The sequence below is a fragment of the Pleurodeles waltl genome, chromosome 3_1, assembly GCF_031143425.1.
Source record: "Pleurodeles waltl isolate 20211129_DDA chromosome 3_1, aPleWal1.hap1.20221129, whole genome shotgun sequence".
Taxonomy (NCBI): domain Eukaryota; kingdom Metazoa; phylum Chordata; class Amphibia; order Caudata; family Salamandridae; genus Pleurodeles; species Pleurodeles waltl.
In genome coordinates, this window is record NC_090440.1 from 1,930,830,144 (window position 1) to 1,930,850,644 (window position 20,501).

General features: G+C 48.0%; 1 protein-coding gene across 2 annotated transcripts in view; it reads right to left on the reverse strand.

Moving 5' to 3' along the window:
- The window catches only part of BLTP2 (bridge-like lipid transfer protein family member 2), a 727,711-nt gene that overhangs the window by 328,069 nt on the left and 379,141 nt on the right, over positions 1 to 20,501 (reverse strand). For both annotated transcript variants that reach the window (XM_069226186.1, XM_069226185.1), the window contains exon 24: positions 20,018 to 20,312. In XM_069226186.1, the coding sequence (XP_069082287.1) occupies positions 20,018 to 20,312 (295 nt within the window). The remainder of the gene's footprint in view (positions 1 to 20,017; positions 20,313 to 20,501) is intronic.

Below are 20,501 nucleotides of genomic sequence, written 5' to 3' on the forward strand. Positions count from 1 at the left end.
TCAGGGTGCCATGCCAGCCTCTCACTGCCTATGCAGTATAGGTAAGCCACCCCTCTAGCAGGCCTTACAGCCCTAAGGCAGGGTGCACTATACCCTAGGTGAGGGTACCAGTGCATGAGCATGGTACCCCTACAGTGTCTAAACAACACCTTAGACATTGTAAGTGCAGGGTAGCCATAAGAGTATATGGTCTGGGAGTTTGTCAAACACAAACTCCACAGCACCATAATGGCTACACTGAAAACTGGGAAGTTTGGTATCAAACTTCTCAGCACAATAAATGCACACTGATGCCAGTGTACATTTTATTGTAAAATACACCACAGAGGGCACCTTAGAGGTGCCCCCTGAAACTTAACCGACTATCTGTGTAGGCTGACTAGTTTTAGCAGCCTGCCACAAACCGAGACATGTTGCTGGCCCCATGGGGAGAGTGCCTTTGTCACTCTGAGGCCAGTAACAAAGCCTGCACTGGGTGGAGATGCTAACACCTCTCCCAGGCAGGAATTGTCACACCTGGCGGTGAGCCTCAAAGGCTCACCTCCTTTGTGCCAACCCAGCAGGACACTCCAGCTAGTGGAGTTGCCCGCCCCCTCCGGCCAGGCCCCACTTTTGGCGGCAAGGCCGGAGAAAATAATGAGAATAACAAGGAGGAGTCACTGGCCAGTCAGGACAGCCCCTAAGGTGTCCTGAGCTGAGGTGACTCTAACTTTTAGAAATCCTCCATCTTGCAGATGGAGGATTCCCCCAATAGGGTTAGGATTGTGACCCCCTCCCCTTGGGAGGAGGCACAAAGAGGGTGTACCCACCCTCAGGGCTAGTAGCCATTGGCTACTAACCCCCCAGACCTAAAACACGCCCTTAAATTTAGTATTTAAGGGCTACCCTGAACCCTAGAAAATTAGATTCCTGCAACAAGAAGAAGGACTGCCCAGCTGAAAACCCCTGCAGCGGAAGACCAGAAGACGACAACTGCCTTGGCTCCAGAAACTCACCGGCCTGTCTCCTGCCTTCCAAAGATCCTGCTCCAGCGACGCCTTCCGAAGGGACCAGCGACCTCGACATCCTCTGAGGACTGCCCCTGCTTCGAAAAGACAAGAAACTCCCGAGGACAGCGGACCTGCTCCAAGAAAAGCTGCAACTTTGTTTCCAGCAGCTTTAAAGAACCCTGCAAGCTCCCCGCAAGAAGCGTGAGACTCGCAACACTGCACCCGGCGACCCCGACTCGGCTGGTGGAGACCCGACACCTCAGGAGGGACCCCAGGACTACTCTGATACTGTGAGTACCACAACCTGTCCCCCCTGAGCCCCCACAGCGCCGCCTGCAGAGGGAATCCCGAGGCTTCCCCTGACCGCGACTCTTTGAACCTAAAGTCCCGACGCCTGGGAGAGACCCTGCACCCGCAGCCCCCAGGACCTGAAGGACCGGACTTTCACTGGAGAAGCGACCCCCAGGAGTCCCTCTCCCTTGCCCAAGTGGAGGTTTCCCCGAGGAATCCCCCCCTTGCCTGCCTGCAGCGCTGAAGAGATCCCGAGATCTCTCATAGACTAACATTGCGAACCCGACGCTTGTTTCTACACTGCACCCGGCCGCCCCCGCGCCGCTGAGGGTGAAATTCCTGTGTGGGCTTGTGTCCCCCCCGGTGCCCTACAAAACCCCCCTGGTCTGCCCTCCGAAGACGCGGGTACTTACCTGCAAGCAGACCGGAACCGGGGCACCCCCTTCTCTCCATTCTAGCCTATGTGTTTGGGGCACCACCTTGAACTCTGCACCTGACCGGCCCTGAGCTGCTGGTGTGGTGACTTTGGGGTTGCTCTGAACCCCCAACGGTGGGCTACCTTGGACCAAGAACTGAACCCTGTAAGTGTCTTACTTACCTGGTAAAACTAATCAAAACTTACCTCCCCTAGGAACTGTGAAAATTGCACTAAGTGTCCACTTTTAAAACAGCTATTTGTCAATAACTTGAAAAGTATACATGCAATTTTGATGATTTGAAGTTCCTAAAGTACTTACCTGCAATACCTTTCGAATGAGATATTACATGTAGAATTTGAACCTGTGGTTCTTAAAATAAACTAAGAAAAGATATTTTTCTATATAAAAACCTATTGGCTGGATTTGTCTCTGAGTGTGTGTACCTCATTTATTGTCTATGTGTATGTACAACAAATGCTTAACACTACTCCTTGGATAAGCCTACTGCTCGACCACACTACCACAAAATAGAGCATTAGTATTATCTATTTTTACCACTATTTTACCTCTAAGGGGAACCCTTGGACTCTGTGCATGCTATTCCTTACTTTGAAATAGCACATACAGAGCCAACTTCCTACATTGGTGGCAGCGGTGGGATACAAGACTTTGCATTTGCTGGACTACTCAGCCAATACCTGATCACACGACAAATTCCAAAATTGTCATTAGAAATTGATTTTTGCAATTTGAAAAGTTTTCTAAATTCTTAAAAGACCTGCTAGGGCCTTGTGTTAGATCCTGTTTAGCATTTCTTTTAGAGTTTAAAAGTTTGTAAAAGTTTGAATTAGATTCTAGAACCAGTTTTAGTTTCTTAAAAAGTATTCCAACTTTTAGAAGCATAATGTCTAGCACAGATGTGAATGTGGTGGAACTCGACACCACACCTTACCTCCATCTTAAGATGAGGGAGCTAAGGTCACTCTGTAAAATAAAGAAAATAACAATGGGCCCCAAACCTACCAAAATACAGCTCCAGGAGCTTTTGGCAGAGTTTGAAAAGGCCAACCCCTCTGAGGGTGGCAACTCAGAGGAAGAGGATAGTGACCAGGAGGAAAATTCCCCCCTACCAGTCCTATCTAGGGAGAACAGGGTCCCTCAAACCCTGACTCCAAAAATAATAGTCAGAGATGCTGGTTCCCTCACAGGAGAGACCAACACCTCTGAAATCACTGAGGATAACTCCAGTGAAGATGACCCCTTGTTAGCCAGGGTGGTCAAAAGATTGGCTTTGGAAAAGCAGCTCCTAGCCATAGAAAGGGAAAGAAAAGAGATGGGCCTAGGTCCCATCGATGGTGGCAGCAACTTAAATAGGGTCAGAGATTCTCCTGACATCCTAAAAATCCCCAAAGGGATTGTAACAAAATATGAAGATGGTGATGACATCACCAAATGGTTCACAGCTTTTGAGAGGGCTTGTGTAACCAGAAAAGTAAACAGATCTCACTGGGGTGCTCTCCTTTGGGAAATGTTCACTGGAAAGTGTAGGGATAGACTCCTCACACTCTCTGGAAAAGATGCAGAATCTTATGACCTCATGAAGGGTACCCTGATTGAGGGCTTTGGATTCTCCACTGAGGAGTATAGAATTAGATTCAGGGGGGCTCAAAAATCCTCGAGCCAGACCTGGGTTGATTTTGTAGACTACTCAGTCAAAACACTGGATGGTTGGTTAACTGGAAATGAAGTGTGTAACTATGTTGGGCTTTATAATTTGTTTATGAAAGAACACATTTTAAGTAACTGCTTCAATGAAAAGTTGCATCAGTATCTGGTAGACCTAGGTCCAATTTCTCCCCAAGAATTGGGAAAGAAGGCAGACCACTGGGTCAAGACTAGGGTAACCAAAACTTCCACTGGGGGTGACCAAAAGAAAGGGGTTACAAAAACTCCCCAGGAGAAAGTGGGTGACACTAGAAACAAAGAAAAAGAGTCCTCTGTAGGCCCCCAAAAACCAGAACAGGTGGGTGGGCCCCAAGACACAACCCAAAACAAAGGTGGGTACCAGGGTAAGAACTGGGATGCCACTAAGGCATGGTGCCACAACTGTAAACAGTCTGGGCACCACACCAAGGACACTTCTTGTCCCAAAAACAAACCCCAGAACAAGATTCCAGGGGTAACCAGTGTAGCCATGGGAGATGACTCCTCAGATGAGGAGGTCTTCATAGCCTTCAACTGGAAACAGGGCCCAACAGGTGAGTTGGAGATTCCAGAGGGAAGTAGACACTTCCACCACCTACTGGTGAATGGAATCCCAACCACTGCCCTGAGAGACACTTGTGCCAGTCACACTATTGTGCATGACAGGCTGGTGCTCTCAAACCAGTACATCCCAGGTGAGACTGCCAGGGTAAGAGTTAGCCTAGACAGGGTCACTAAGAGGCCTGTGGCTTTAGTACCCATAGAAGTGGGTGGCACTCTTAGCTGGAGAAGGGTAGTAGTCAGTACAGACCTCCCCCTTGATTGTCTCCTTGGAAATGACTACCCAGAGGTTAGTCAGAGCCCAAGAGAGGAACTGGACCAGTGCCAGTCCTCTCCCAAGGATTCTGGAAGTCCTGCCTCTGCAGTAAATGCAAGCAGGCCCCAGAAGAAGAAGAAAAGAAAACAGAGTAGGAAGGGTGGACAACCTTTAGCCAAGGTTACAGCAAGCCAAGGAGATTCTGCTCCAGTAGGGGAGAACTCCAAAAGTGGCTCTGATAAAGTCCAACCTGACCCACAAGAAGTCCTGGCTAGTCAGGCAACTGTTAAGCCTGAGTGGGTGGCTCCTCAGCTAACAGAAGAAAGAGTGGAAGAAGGGTGGTTACTACAAGATGTGGTGACCCCCCACTCTAATACAGCAGACAGGCACCCTGAACCCAAAGAAGCCTGTAACTTAGCCCCTTCCCTTGTAGGTGAAGAGCTAAAGGTGTGGTTCTGGGCACTGACAGCTGTCAGTGGCCTCTGCTGGGTGTTAGCCTTTATGGCTGCACTATCCTTGGCCTGGTGGTCTGACCCCATGCCAAATAACAAGTTAGGCCCCCTGACCCTGTTGGTCATGGTGGGGTTACTCCAGCTCTGGGTAACCTCTTTGGGTAAGCTAGGGGTGACCCTGGCTAAGATAAGATTAGCAGAGGTGGATACCTCTGACCTCAAAATAGAGAGAATGGGTGAAGACATAAAAAGCACAGACAAGAGGCAGTTCAGACTAGGTCCTATCACTGTGGAAGTGGGTCAGTTCCCCAGAGGGAATGACCTGAACAGGAGGATGTAAGGCAGAGTAGGCCCTGCAACAAACCAGCCATTTCCTCTACTCTTCCTCGCCTGACAGACTAGGAAGACTCTTCCAGCGTTGGCTGAGTCTCCTGGCCTGTGGGCTGGGGGGGGCTTGTGTAAAGAAATGGCTCCCTGTTGCAGTTACCCCCCACTTTTTGCCTGATACTGATGCTGACTTGACTGAGAAGTGTGCTGGGACCCTGCTAACCAGGCCCCAGCACCAGGGTTCCTTCACCTAAAATGTACCATTGTATCCACAATTGGCACACCCTGGCATTCAGATAAGTCCCTTGTAACTGGTACTTCTAGTACCAAGGGCCCTGATGCCAAGGAAGGTCTCTAAGGGCTGCAGCATGTCTTATGCCACCCTGGAGACCTCTCACTCAGCACAGACACCCTGCTTGCCAGCTTGTGTGTGCTAGTGAGAACAAAATGAGTAAGTCGACATGGCACTCCCCTCAGGGTGCCATGCCAGCCTCTCACTGCCTATGCAGTATAGGTAAGCCACCCCTCTAGCAGGCCTTACAGCCCTAAGGCAGGGTGCACTATACCCTAGGTGAGGGTACCAGTGCATGAGCATGGTACCCCTACAGTGTCTAAACAACACCTTAGACATTGTAAGTGCAGGGTAGCCATAAGAGTATATGGTCTGGGAGTTTGTCAAACACAAACTCCACAGCACCATAATGGCTACACTGAAAACTGGGAAGTTTGGTATCAAACTTCTCAGCACAATAAATGCACACTGATGCCAGTGTACATTTTATTGTAAAATACACCACAGAGGGCACCTTAGAGGTGCCCCCTGAAACTTAACCGACTATCTGTGTAGGCTGACTAGTTTTAGCAGCCTGCCACAAACCGAGACATGTTGCTGGCCCCATGGGGAGAGTGCCTTTGTCACTCTGAGGCCAGTAACAAAGCCTGCACTGGGTGGAGATGCTAACACCTCTCCCAGGCAGGAATTGTCACACCTGGCGGTGAGCCTCAAAGGCTCACCTCCTTTGTGCCAACCCAGCAGGACACTCCAGCTAGTGGAGTTGCCCGCCCCCTCCGGCCAGGCCCCACTTTTGGCGGCAAGGCCGGAGAAAATAATGAGAATAACAAGGAGGAGTCACTGGCCAGTCAGGACAGCCCCTAAGGTGTCCTGAGCTGAGGTGACTCTAACTTTTAGAAATCCTCCATCTTGCAGATGGAGGATTCCCCCAATAGGGTTAGGATTGTGACCCCCTCCCCTTGGGAGGAGGCACAAAGAGGGTGTACCCACCCTCAGGGCTAGTAGCCATTGGCTACTAACCCCCCAGACCTAAAACACGCCCTTAAATTTAGTATTTAAGGGCTACCCTGAACCCTAGAAAATTAGATTCCTGCAACAAGAAGAAGGACTGCCCAGCTGAAAACCCCTGCAGCGGAAGACCAGAAGACGACAACTGCCTTGGCTCCAGAAACTCACCGGCCTGTCTCCTGCCTTCCAAAGATCCTGCTCCAGCGACGCCTTCCGAAGGGACCAGCGACCTCGACATCCTCTGAGGACTGCCCCTGCTTCGAAAAGACAAGAAACTCCCGAGGACAGCGGACCTGCTCCAAGAAAAGCTGCAACTTTGTTTCCAGCAGCTTTAAAGAACCCTGCAAGCTCCCCGCAAGAAGCGTGAGACTCGCAACACTGCACCCGGCGACCCCGACTCGGCTGGTGGAGACCCGACACCTCAGGAGGGACCCCAGGACTACTCTGATACTGTGAGTACCACAACCTGTCCCCCCTGAGCCCCCACAGCGCCGCCTGCAGAGGGAATCCCGAGGCTTCCCCTGACCGCGACTCTTTGAACCTAAAGTCCCGACGCCTGGGAGAGACCCTGCACCCGCAGCCCCCAGGACCTGAAGGACCGGACTTTCACTGGAGAAGCGACCCCCAGGAGTCCCTCTCCCTTGCCCAAGTGGAGGTTTCCCCGAGGAATCCCCCCCTTGCCTGCCTGCAGCGCTGAAGAGATCCCGAGATCTCTCATAGACTAACATTGCGAACCCGACGCTTGTTTCTACACTGCACCCGGCCGCCCCCGCGCCGCTGAGGGTGAAATTCCTGTGTGGGCTTGTGTCCCCCCCGGTGCCCTACAAAACCCCCCTGGTCTGCCCTCCGAAGACGCGGGTACTTACCTGCAAGCAGACCGGAACCGGGGCACCCCCTTCTCTCCATTCTAGCCTATGTGTTTGGGGCACCACCTTGAACTCTGCACCTGACCGGCCCTGAGCTGCTGGTGTGGTGACTTTGGGGTTGCTCTGAACCCCCAACGGTGGGCTACCTTGGACCAAGAACTGAACCCTGTAAGTGTCTTACTTACCTGGTAAAACTAATCAAAACTTACCTCCCCTAGGAACTGTGAAAATTGCACTAAGTGTCCACTTTTAAAACAGCTATTTGTCAATAACTTGAAAAGTATACATGCAATTTTGATGATTTGAAGTTCCTAAAGTACTTACCTGCAATACCTTTCGAATGAGATATTACATGTAGAATTTGAACCTGTGGTTCTTAAAATAAACTAAGAAAAGATATTTTTCTATATAAAAACCTATTGGCTGGATTTGTCTCTGAGTGTGTGTACCTCATTTATTGTCTATGTGTATGTACAACAAATGCTTAACACTACTCCTTGGATAAGCCTACTGCTCGACCACACTACCACAAAATAGAGCATTAGTATTATCTATTTTTACCACTATTTTACCTCTAAGGGGAACCCTTGGACTCTGTGCATGCTATTCCTTACTTTGAAATAGCACATACAGAGCCAACTTCCTACAGTTTCAGTGACAGAAATGGACTTTTATACACGAATAAAAAGAAAACAAACACACAGTATGCCCATAAAGTCTATCATTGACCATATGTAGCAGAAGGCATAAAGAAAATGCAAGGAACAGCCACCATACCTGTAATGGTCCAAAGGAAGGATATAATGTAGGCAGTAGAAAAAAATAAAAAAAATACTCCAGCTTTTCTATCAGAGAGCCCAAAAGTGGACTCTTTGTATTGCAAACTGCACAGCGTTGCTTTAGTAACCCATCTTCTCACTATACTACACCACCTGACAGAAAAGGCCATCAGATGGGTAGCTTGGGCAAATGGGTTTCTACTGTAGTGGGCTATTGGGACAAGAAGGTCCCAAGCATTGTGTATAATCAAGGGAGAGGGGAGAGGGAGAGAAGAGAGAGAGAGAGAAGAGAGAGAGAGAGAGAAGAGAGAACAAACTCAGACACTGAAAGAGGGACAGAGAAGAAAGACTTCCCCTTAGAAATCTGATTATGTCCTTTCTAAAAGAGATGGTACCTAATTAGTCTCCCATTTGGGATGCCAGGGAACTTCAACTACGGGTCCTGTTAGAGTATGAATGCTCTTCCAGAAGGGGGGCAGCTTTTTGTTTCTTCCTGATCAATGTTGGTGTGGCGGTTGATAGTCAGGCATAAACTGTTTATGCCTCTTTGTGACCCTGTTCAGGGTGCTCCTGCTTGGAGGTGACCTGCAGTGAAGAGCATCACTCAAGACAACCCAAGAGGGAAACATGAAAGGACAAGTGACCCAAATTGGTTCTTAAACGCCAGTCAGAGAATCCACATTCCCTGTCTGCCACCCTGTATAAGTGTGGAGCTGTCAACCCACTTGTTGCTCCAGTACCCAGTTCTGTTCAAGGAGGGTGTGCTCCACAGAATACCCAGAGGACTACTGAGCAACCGAGCTGGTGTCTGACAGCCAGCTTCCCAGAGGTGACAGACCATCATCTGGAGTCTGATCCAGAGGAAAAAATGCCTGTCTTTTTCTGGAAGCATAACAAGAGTTGCTTCAGCAAGAGGGAATAAACGAGCTAACCCTTCAGGAAGAGCTGACTTTTGGAGTGGACAGAAGCAGCTGACTGATACTTTGATCATTCTGCCAGAGACTCAAAGCATGTGTGACTGATGTGTTCTAGTGCAGGAGCTAGCCTATGAACCGCTAAGAGGGCCCACAGTACTTGTGAAGCATGTCCAAGCAGTCTCCGCTATCATCTACATAGCATGTGCCAGGTATATCTAACTGGTATAACCTTCTGAGTGCCCATGATTCAGGCCAGGACAATCATGGCATTATCTGCCCTGTGCCCAAGCAGTTTCTGCCAGCCCCTTAGAAGCCTGCAACCTGTGATGCCCTTCCCAGGATACCCCACTGGATAGCATGGCACTGATCAAAGGTGTGGTGAATAAATGGTCATTGCGAAAGAAGAAGCCTTGAGGCACTCTGTGCTAAAGCACTGCTTTGCTGTCAGGGTGCTATAGACCTTCATACCAGATTGGACTAGGGTGTTGTGCACGCAAAGTGCCTCATAGCTGTTAAGTCACAGTTGGAGCCTTGTGCCTCAAAAAAGAAGACTGTGAGACCTAACAGAGAAGGGGAAGAGGGAAAGAGTGCATATCGGGCCCATCTTAAGGCATATGGGACTTGCATCCATACATCAGATCTCTGGAACATTTTGGTGATTTGGGTGGTATTGCTCATTTCTGTAGAATAAAGTACTTTTTTCCTAGAAGGAAAGCCCTGTGCTGAACAATTACAGTATAGCAACTGCTTGGTGTGCTGCTGCCACCACCACTAAACATTCTGAAAACCCTAGGGTCTGTTCTAAACCCAACAGAATAAAACTGACCTGGTAGTGCTGTCTACTTACCACAAGTGCAGGCAGCATTGATGCACTGGATGGATGTGCATGTGAATGTAGGTATCCTTGAGGTACAGATTCCCCACAGTGTCTCCTGTGCAGAGCAGTGTTAGGACTCCTATAGACTGTCATTGTTAAGTTCTCCGGCAGGTAAAGCGGTTGAAAAAGCCTGAGGTCTAGGACAGGCCACAGAGTTCCGCCCTTTATGGAGATGAGGAAGCACATGATGTATGGGCACAGGCTTGACTGCACTTTTGCTGAGGAAAGGTTGTACTTCCTCCTACAACAGCCTCATATGGTCTTGACACATTGCCAGGGACAAGGTGGTGTGTTTAGCTGTGTTGTTTGGAACTCAAAGCAGTACCCATGTCTCACCATACTGAGAAGTCACTTGGCTGTGGTTATATCCTCCAATTGGGGAAGGGATAACCACAATGTTCTCTCCAAACAAGTGTTGCATGATCGAAGGAATAAGAGTCAAGTCACTGCTTGGAAGTCGAAGCGCCCCTTGATGAAGCAATCTCTGCACCTGCAGTCACCACAGTAGCTACCTCTTCCATAGGCTTTGGATGCATAGCCTTCGTGAAAGGACTGGTGCTGCTGATAACCCTAAATTGTAAAAGGGCCCGACAACTCACTTCTGATGCTTATGAAATGTGTTAGAGGTCCGCGTCTACAAAGCTCCCAAGGCTTTGGAGATTTCATGGTCTTAATCTTCATAAGCTTATTGTTGAACTTGATTGTCGAGCAGATGTTTCCCATCACATGGGACATTGATGAGATGTTGCACCTCTGACAATCCAGATACCCTAGGCTATGTGGGGCAGCACAGACCGGTGTTCACCTCTGAAGAAGCAGTGTCAGCAGAGTGCAGAGCACAATGAATGTTCACACTGAAAAATATATTTCTTTCTGCTAATAGTTCCTAGCCCTTTTGTGGTATGCCTTTAGCAGGTGCATAACCAACACAAACTGCTCTATTTCCTCCCATTGGTCTTGGTCACAATACAAGAGCAATTCGACCAAAACGCCCATTCTCCACTGAGAATTAGGCCCTAGAGCTACCCATCAATCTTCTTACTCTTTGTCTGGAGGAGCTGCGTCTCTGGTTGCTTGGACTCGAGCACCCTCCCTTGCTGTCAGCACAACCAAGTAGGGTGGAAAATGCCTCCTGATGTAGGAAGGATCATTTAGGGCCGGTTGTATTTCTTTTCAAACTTAGGTGTGATGACTCATGCTTTCACTAGGTTCTTAAAAGTTCTCTGAACTGCATTTAGTCATGCTCGTTAGCACTGGTAAATACTTGGTGCACTTTTTAGTTTTGGAGAGTGTCTCCCCAAAGAAATCACACTTTCCATCTACATGCAGCTTAACTTTCTGATGGCCTGCTGCCCTCTGAATAACAACGTGGTACCCTTTGGTGTCATCAAGTGGAGCAACGCTGACAAGGTACAGCTCTAAATCAGTGTCGTTATGAGGGTCAGCATGGTAATCTTTCCCAGGATCATGGGTATGGGGCCTCTAGGTACAGGTCCTCTGAGTCATAGGGTTGGCCCCTGGTCTAGATGTATATGGTATGAGTAGACAAACACCTGAGGTAAGAAACACGGGTAAGGTTCACATGGCCAGGGCCGAGGCAGGGGATTGAGTGGAGAAAAACAAATCCAGGCTTTGGTGGTTAGGTAGGAGAAGGAGCGCCCTCAGCTGGGGCTTTGACGGATTGGGGGGGGAGGGGTGAGGCGAGGGAGGCAGAGTGTAGATGTCTGACGGGTTTATGGTAGCGAAGGCAACAGCATTGATCTGGTGTTTCATGATAAACTTGCTGTCCAGGATGATGCCAAGATTGCAAGCAAGTTCTGTCAGTGCGAGTGCAAGCTCAGAGGGCCACCAGGTGTCGTTCCATGGGGAGGTATTGTTTCCAAAGATCAGCACTTTGAGCTAGTCCATGTTGAGCGCCAGGCAAATGGTCTTAATCCATTTGGTGACTCTTCATGCAGTTGTGAAAGTTGGACCTGGTGGTGGAGGGGTCTTCTGAGAGCAAGAGGATGAGCTGGGTGTCGTCTGCTTGGGAAATTATGTTGAGGCCATGGTTGCTGACAATGTTGACCAGGGGCATCATGTACGTGTTGAACAGGGTGGGGCTGAGGGATGAACCTTGCAGGACGCCACAGATGATGCTCTTCTGTTCAACATGAAGGATAGCAGATGGATTCTCTGGGTTTGTCCTGTGAGGAAGGATGCGATCCATATGAGGACAACTTTCTGGATCACAATGTGTCAGAATCTCATGATAAGGGTGTGGTGGGAAATGGGGTCAAACACTGCTGAGAGGTCACTGATGATTAGGGCTACTATGTCTCCCTGGCCGAGGAGCAGTTGAGCGTAGACTCAAAAGGGGTAGACAAACAAAACTTCAAAACCAGCGTGAGGTCCCTCGTAGGCACCGCAAATGGTTTGAGGGTAAACAGATGGGTCCAACCTTTATGAAACACATCACAACCAGTGACCTTAACAAGTCGGTCCAGTAACCACAGAAAGTCTGAAACGCCTTCCATGATAAGTGCTCCAAGACCTTGCTGCGATAAAGGAAAAACCAAAGGACATCAAAATGTTCAGCCTTTAAGGAGGTCAATATTTCAGGCAACACAACAGGCAACAAATTATTAACAGTGCCACATGTATATCGTCTCTGTGGAAGGGTGTCTGGCTGCAAGGAAGACGTTAAGCATCTCAGTCAGCAAATGATACATTTAGTTACTACCATTTACTCTCTACTCAGGGGGTTGTAGGTTGTGGCAACCTGGATTCAGGACCATGGCCTGTAGTTGAGACAGAAGGCCCACCTGAAGTTAAAGTGCAATTGCAGCGCAGATGCTCATGGAGGGCAATTCAAAAGATGAGCCCAGTCTGTCCTGAAATTCAGAAATCAAGACAGGAGAGTTTGAGGTGGAAATGTGTAGGAAGTTGGCCTGGTGTGTGGTGGGTACCTGGGGCACTATCACCTTATACCAGGTCCCGGTTTCCCCATTAGTGTAGTGAAGGCGGTGTCTTGTAGCCAGACTCTCTAGAGTTAGTTTTGGATGAGCAGCCAAGGCTTATCTAGGAGACATGTAAAGCTCATGCAACAGCACTGGAGTCACACATCACTCACACACATGAAAGAAAACACTCAGTGTTACAAAAATAAAGGGTCTTTATTACAGTAACACTGAACCTAAACACTAAATAGCAACCCTCTAATAGGAGGTAAGTAAACACACTAAATATGTGCACTAGTTATCAGAAACAGGCGTAAAAAGTGATAGAAAACAGTGCAAATGTAGATAGACAATAGTGACTCTAGGGGGAGCCCAAACCATATACTAAATAAAATGGAATGCGAACCCAGGACCCCCACCTAGGTAAGTGGAATGTGTAGAAGGGAGCTGGTATTTGGGGGTGCCCAGCATGGCTGCATTGGCCAGGAACTCTACTTTAGCCCAATCTGAGGTCTCTAGGTCATTACGTAGGTCATTACCTAGAAGGCACTCAACAGGTAGGTTAGATGAGACTACCACCTGTTTAGGGCTAGTAACCCCACCCCAGCTAAAGTCTACCATAGCTAAGGGAAGGCACTGAGTGAAGTTATTCACATCAGTCACTTGGTACTTGTGTTTAGGTAACACTAACTTTTCAGTTACTATGGTGACACTGGCACCTGTGTCCATGTAGGCCTCAGCACCATTTACTAGGATGTACTGCTTGTACTTTTCAGTGTTAAGGGGACAAGCAGCTAGGTTGGAAAGAACAGTGCCACCCCGAGAGACAGAAGTTGTCTTTGGGTTTCCATCACTACCCTAGATCCCACTACAGACCCAAAGGTGAACCAAACTACACTTTTGGGCTGACTACTGCCAGTAGTAGTACTACTACTACTAGTACTACAACTAGGGGCAGAAGTGGGGGTAGTACTGGTGGAAGGCTCAATTCCTTTCCCAGGATAGGAGCAGTCCCCTGGCCTATGGCATTTGTTTTTACAAAGAAAGCACCAAGGCTTTTTGACATGGGAGGAAGAGGTTTTAGACCCACCCTCAGAAGGGTTTTCTGGGCGTGATGAAGACTTCTTGTTTTTATCTTTGTCCCCCCACCCTGTCCTGTGAATTACCTGCTTCCTTTTTAGGTCAGGCATTGCAGCGCGCATGCACTGCTTTTCCGACAAGTTGGTGTATATCTGGGCTTTTAACAATGCCCACCTCACGCCCATCACTACTACTTGTTCCTGGGCTTGCCCTTCAAAAATCCTTTGATTACATTGGTAAATGGTTTACCTTTGTCCCTCCTTGGGGAAGTTTTGTTACCACCTTGGCCATCGTCCCGGTTACATGGCTAATTTCACTTTTGCCGATAAGTTTAACTGCAAGCAAACTTCTTTTCCTTTTGTGTAACTCTTCACACTGATGCTCGTGGCGGCCGTGGCACTGTGAATCGGCTCCCTTATGTGAAAGTGTTTAACTTTAAATTTTCAAATTATGTGGCAAGAAAAGTCGGGTTAGGAGTTTATAATGCTAATAGCTCTAAGTCGAGCAGATGTGAGACCCATTACAATGCAAATGCTTGTTCTTATTGCCACCCCCTGTATGAGCTTTTCTTCTCACCCTAGCTCTGACCCACTTGTCTGCCTTCTTTCCCAATTATTGGGGATAGGTCAGATCTGAGTCAACCAAGTAATGGTACAACAAGTCAGACACACAGTTGTTCAAAATATGCTCTCTCAAAATCAGATTATACAAGCCCTCATACTCACTGACTTTACTGCCATGCTAAAAGGAAGCTACTTTCCTACAGAATGCATACAAGGGTCTCTTGTTTCATTCAAGCAGCAATATGTCTCCTAAAGAAATCCTTAAGGGAAACATCAGTGCATAAAATTGCTGACACTGCATAAAACTTTCTTTAAAAAAAGAAGCCATGCAAGAGGACTAATTTCCAAGTGACACAACTGGATTTCCTATCATCCATCTGCTCAGGAAGTGGCTCCACTCCTCTGTCCTCCCAGGACTTACTTAATGATGGTTGCTCGCAGCAGGTTTGCCACTGAAGCATCAAAGGTGTACCAAAGGCAAGCTCATCTGTCCTCGTTCATGTCTAGCCCAGCGCCTGAACCCCTGCCGCTATCCCACTCTGACCCTCCATGACCTCACCCCCAGCCACCACTGCAGACACTGCTGTACCACACAACACAGAAGGAGCATTCTCCTTCACTTCCTGCAAGTTTTCATGCACTTAACCACTCCTGACACTCACTGCAGCTGCCCCGACAGCAACCAATGACCCACTCTCTCGCACTCAGTCTTCCAACCACCCAGACAATACTCAGTACTGGCATGCATCTTCCTAAACAACCTGTTAGTCACCTGGGAACGCCCCAGAGATATTTTTCCTCACAGAACCTGGCTGAAACATGCATCGACATCACAGAAGCCATTCCCCAAGCTACAAGATTCCACGCAAGATAGGCTTCCTAAACCTGTAGGTGGAATTATCATTATCCAGAAGAACACCATCAGCTGCACTACCTCTGTTGACACATCATCCTCCAACATTTTACACCGGTCGTTCAAACCACATATCACAGCCAACTTCACCCTGAAGCGGCACTCATCGACAGTCCACCGGGACCATGAACTAACTTCACCAACATCATCATGGATTACGTCACACCAATTGCCCTTGACACAAATACATCCTACGCCTACTCAGAGACCTAAACTTTCATCTGGAAGACCCACTAACCCCAACTCAAAAGCACCCTATAGTCTTTGGAAGCCTGAGCCTCTCCCAATGAGTACAGGACTTAACCACATAGCCAGACACCTGCTAGACCCTAATTTTACCAACTTTGACAACATCAAAGTTGAAGAGCCCACACCAATCTCCTGGACAGACCACACCCATATCAAGATCTGCATCCCGCCGCAGTCCAATGCATAAATATCACCACCAGACCAACCCATTAAAACTGGAACATCTTCACTGATAAGGAGTGGAACACTGCTGTCAACAGCCACCAACCATAACACAGCCTCCCCAAAACAATCAAGAATTTCTACAACTGCATCACCTCTTGCACCAACTCTCTGGGACCCCTCAAACACAGCAACACAACACAATTTATTCCTTAGAACAGCTGGTACGAAGAGGAACTCAGACTGATGAAACATCATTGCAAACAACTGGAGTGCAAATGGAGAATGAGCCAGGACAATACACGCAGGAGCACCCTCAAATCCATTGTGAGATGCTAACATCAAATGATCCAACTAATAAACACGCCTCTTTGGCAGACCGCATTGATGCCAGCACAGAAGCAAATACCTTTTCACCATTGTGAAAGTTTTCACCTCACCAGGGGCCGCCTCCAATTTTATCACCCCTTCGAAGGACCACTGCAACGATCTCTCTCAATTCTTCAACAACACAATCACTGCCATTTACAGCAACTTCAATCGCAACCATACCCGACAGACCTCACCAAATGACCACCAACTCCTCAACACCACTCAGTCTGGTTTCAGACCCACCCAAAGAATGGAAACTGCTATCATCGCTGCCATGGATGACATCTGCATGCCTCTGGACACAGTAGACACAGCCACCCTGGTCCTCCTGGACCACTAGGCAGCATTTACCATGGTGTCTACCCCACATTCTCCACCAACCCATCAACATCAGAATCTAAGGACATGTACTTTGATGGAACTGCTCCTTTCTGAATGGAAGGATCCATTCAGTCAAGTCCTGGCACAATATACCTTGGACGCCTGCGTCCTCATCTGCAGGTTCCACAAGGATCCTCCCTGAGACCAACCTTTTTCAACACATACATTATCCCTCTAGCCAGCATCATCCTCTCTCCCGACCTCAACGTCCTGTCCTACGCCAATGACAGGCAACTAATTTTCTCCCTCCTGGACAAAATGGCCAGCACCCCAATCAAGTTCAACATCTGCATGACTGAAATCGCCCACTGGATAAAGATCAACTGTCTAAAGAGGAACACCGACAAGAACGAAAATATGATCGTCAAGAAACTTGGGACTCAACCTATTGGCCAACAGAGCTGGGACTGACATCCACTCCCACAACCCATGCCAATATAGTCATCAATAGCAAACACAATATGAACTCTCAAGTCAACGCAGTCACCATCTTGTGCTTCCATACCCTAAAGATTCTGATGAACACTTTCAAATCTTCAATCAGCACCTGGAAAATTTTAACAAACACTCTAGTCACAAGTAAGCTGGACTATGGGAACACCCTCTATACCAGGACCAACACAAAACTCCACAGAAAGCTGCAGAACATTCAGAACTCTGCAGTCAGAATTGCTCTCTACCTTCCATGCCACACTCACATCACATCACATCAAACCTGAAGGAGTTCCACTGGCTTCCCTTACAGAAACAATCCAAATTCAAACTCTACACCCACACTTTCAAGGCACAACATAACACTGGCCCAGCATAGCTCAACAATGACATCTGCTTTCACAAAATTTCCAGACACACCTGCTCTTCTGGACTTCTGCTTGCACACATCCCCCCCAAACAAAAACCCAGAGCCGGTGGTCAAGCCTTCTACATTGCTCCTAAAGTTTTGAACAACTAGCCATGACACATATGAGCCTCCTACTCACTTCTCAAATTTCATAAGAAGCTTGAGTCCTGGCTTCTCAAATATTCCCAGGACACCTTCCTAGGTGATAGTGCACTCTAAAAGTCTGCATAACATAAAATAACATAACATTCTTGATAGCAGCGAATAGATCTAGCCAAGACCTTCCCCACGGATCAAAGAAAATCTGCACTCCATAGGGTTAGAGATGCCATTTGTGATCTTGTAGATGATGCCTGCTTAGTTTGTCCACTCCGGCATTCAGGGATGCTGGTAGGTTGGTGGTGATCAGGAAGATGTTCTGCTGGTACAGCAATCTTCAGAGGTGTTCGGCCTCCTAAACAAGCTCAAGGACCCCACTTTGCCCTGCTTATTGAAGTTAAGTTGCCCACAACAACCTGCACCAGCCCCCGTTTGATGGATGGCTGGATGGCACAAAGGCTTTGAGGGCCAGATAGATGGCTGGGAGCTCGAGCAGCTTGATATGGAGATGGTTCTCCATCTCAGAACAAAGGCCCATGAACTCCACCACTTCCAGGGCCCCCCTCAACCCAACAGTGATGTTTATCACAACCATGGACTTTAAATCGGGGAGGGAGAGTGGTCTGCCACAAGTCATGCTGGCATCTGTCAGCCACCACTGCAGATCGTGGGCTCTCCTGAGCCTCAGAGTCATTCTCACTTACAACAAGGTATAATCCTGAAATATCAGAATAATTTCTCAAAAGTCACAGCCTCTCTGCAGCAGATAAATGGCTTTAAAATGCCACTGTGTCCAGGATTGCTCCAATGAATGGGATCAATGTGAGTCTCGGTGAGACTATGGGTTACAGACAGTGAATTCCCACAATGTCATGAGTTTGACCATCGTTCTTAGGTGGTCTACAACTGACTGCAGCAAGCCTGGCTTTAGCTGCCAGTTGTCAAGGTACAGGAACCCCCAACCCCCAAAGGAGGGCAGCAACCACGGTCATTCTCGAATGACTGAAAGGCTTGCATTATGGCTGAAAGGGAGCATGGCAAATTTAAAATGTTCATGGGCCACCATGAACTGCACGTAAAGCCTGTGGGAATGCAAGACTGGTGTATGTGCCCTGCAACTCCGAGCACACCATTCAATCATGTGGGTCCAGAGTACAAAGCCAGCATGAGTGTTTTGATATTATCCTTCTGTAGAAAAACATTTAACAGGAGAAAGTCAAGAACAGTCCTGAGTTCCCCACCCTTAAATCTGGTACCTTTCTGATGGGGCCTTTGGAAAAGAAAAAAAAACACCTCTCAGGACTGCAGTGTGCTCCTCCATAGTTTGATTTGATGTGGGAGGCATGGTGGAGGGGAGGAAATGAAGAGTAGGGTTTCATTGATTGGAAGAGTGGGCAACTGCAACTTCAGTGTCTCAGCTGCCCTCTAAACCACTACTGGAAATAAGGCACTTTCTACAGATAGATTTCCCTGTGACGAGCAAAGCTCTGTCCCAGGAGATGTATTCAGCCCACTGGCATTTTCAAGTCAACATAGCGTGCATCATGAATATCCTGAGGGGCAATATATGCCTCCTAGAATCAAATTCAAATTTAAAACGGAGGGAGACTCTGCTGTCAGTGATATCAAGCCAGAGATCTCAAATTAAAGTCAGGCTGAACGGCAGGCACTTTAGTAATTTTGTAGATACTGGTCTAGATCAGGGCAATTTCACCTTGGAGTCCAAGATCAGCATCAGCAGTAGGTATTCTAAAGGTGCCAATGGACTAAGTGTCAGCATGGTTGTCTTGGACCTTGGTGCCAGCGTGGAAGTCTGCACCGAAATCGATACAGGCACAGTATGGAGTTTCCAGCGAAAACCCTACATCAGAGGTCGACATTTCGTGAGGTGTTCAGTTTGGAAACCCTTAGAGTCCAAAGGTGTGCCTGAGGGAGGCACAATTGCACCAAACATCTGTAACATGGCCTCCTTGAAGGTCAGTGTCTGCTGCGGAGTCAGCCTAGGAAACTCAGGCGACGCTGGGACCAACTGTGAAATAGGTTTGGATTCTGAGACTTTGAAGGGATGCTAGACACCCTCACCCCTTCTCTTTGGACCAGGACTTTGCCCACGGCTTGGAGTAGCAGTGGGGCTTACGTTTCAACTTCAACATCTTCTTGCGTTCGGAAACATGAAGCTTTGGCTCCAGATCCTAGACACCTTCAGGCGCATAAGGGCACACTTACTGCACGACTTGGAATCATGTCAGAGCCCTAGACATACCTTGTGCTGGTTCTTGACCTAAATCTACTTCATGCATTCTTGGCACAGTTAAGGATATGGTGAAAAATATGAAATCTTCAGAAAATAAAATTGGGAGCAGAGCTCTGGATCGGTGTCAGAAAGCACAAAAGGAAGGTATTGACATCAAGGATAATGCTTAAATGCGGTTCTACTCTGTGACTTCCAGGAGGTACAGTCACTACAGAGCTGTACAATGCTGCCTACTGCTGCACAGAAGCACTGCTAAGAAACATTCCCATATCTCGTTTGGCGCTGGAGGATAGTTTAAAGGTTAGGGATCTGAAATTAGAAGTATCCATCAGAAACCTGTTTATTTATGTATGTTTTCTGAAATGTGGACAGTTCCTAAGTGTCAGGAGTGGAGAACACAGTGTATTTTGTTTCCTGCTGGCTCACCTCCTGATGAAGTTCGCTCGGTTCTACCGCTGATGACAGGAGTAATGATCTTTTTGGGAGGAGGGAACCCATGCATGGAGCCCCTCTTCAGCTTCTTGGTCTGGAGCTGGGTATCAATCTTCAGTCCCTTCAGCGCCTCAGTGGAGAGGTTCCGCTTAAGCACAGCCGCCTTCTTGTAGCCATCATAGAGGCCAAAGGCAATGTCGCGGTTCAATGTAGTCCATGATGCCCGTAGGTCAACCAAGTGCAGTCGGTGAGTGTAGAAAGCACTCTCTCCTTCCATCGCTGAGAGCTCCTGTAAGAAAAGAACTGACTTCAAATACAGGGACAAGGGAAGAGTGGTTCTACACACAAGAACATGTCACTAGCCTTGGAGGAGGCAGGGTGTACAGCTGTAGGAAATCATCCACAATATTGCTTACTTCCGCAAGTGACTTATTTCTTGAAGATCAGTGACATTTTATCTTTCAGTACGAGGGCAGGT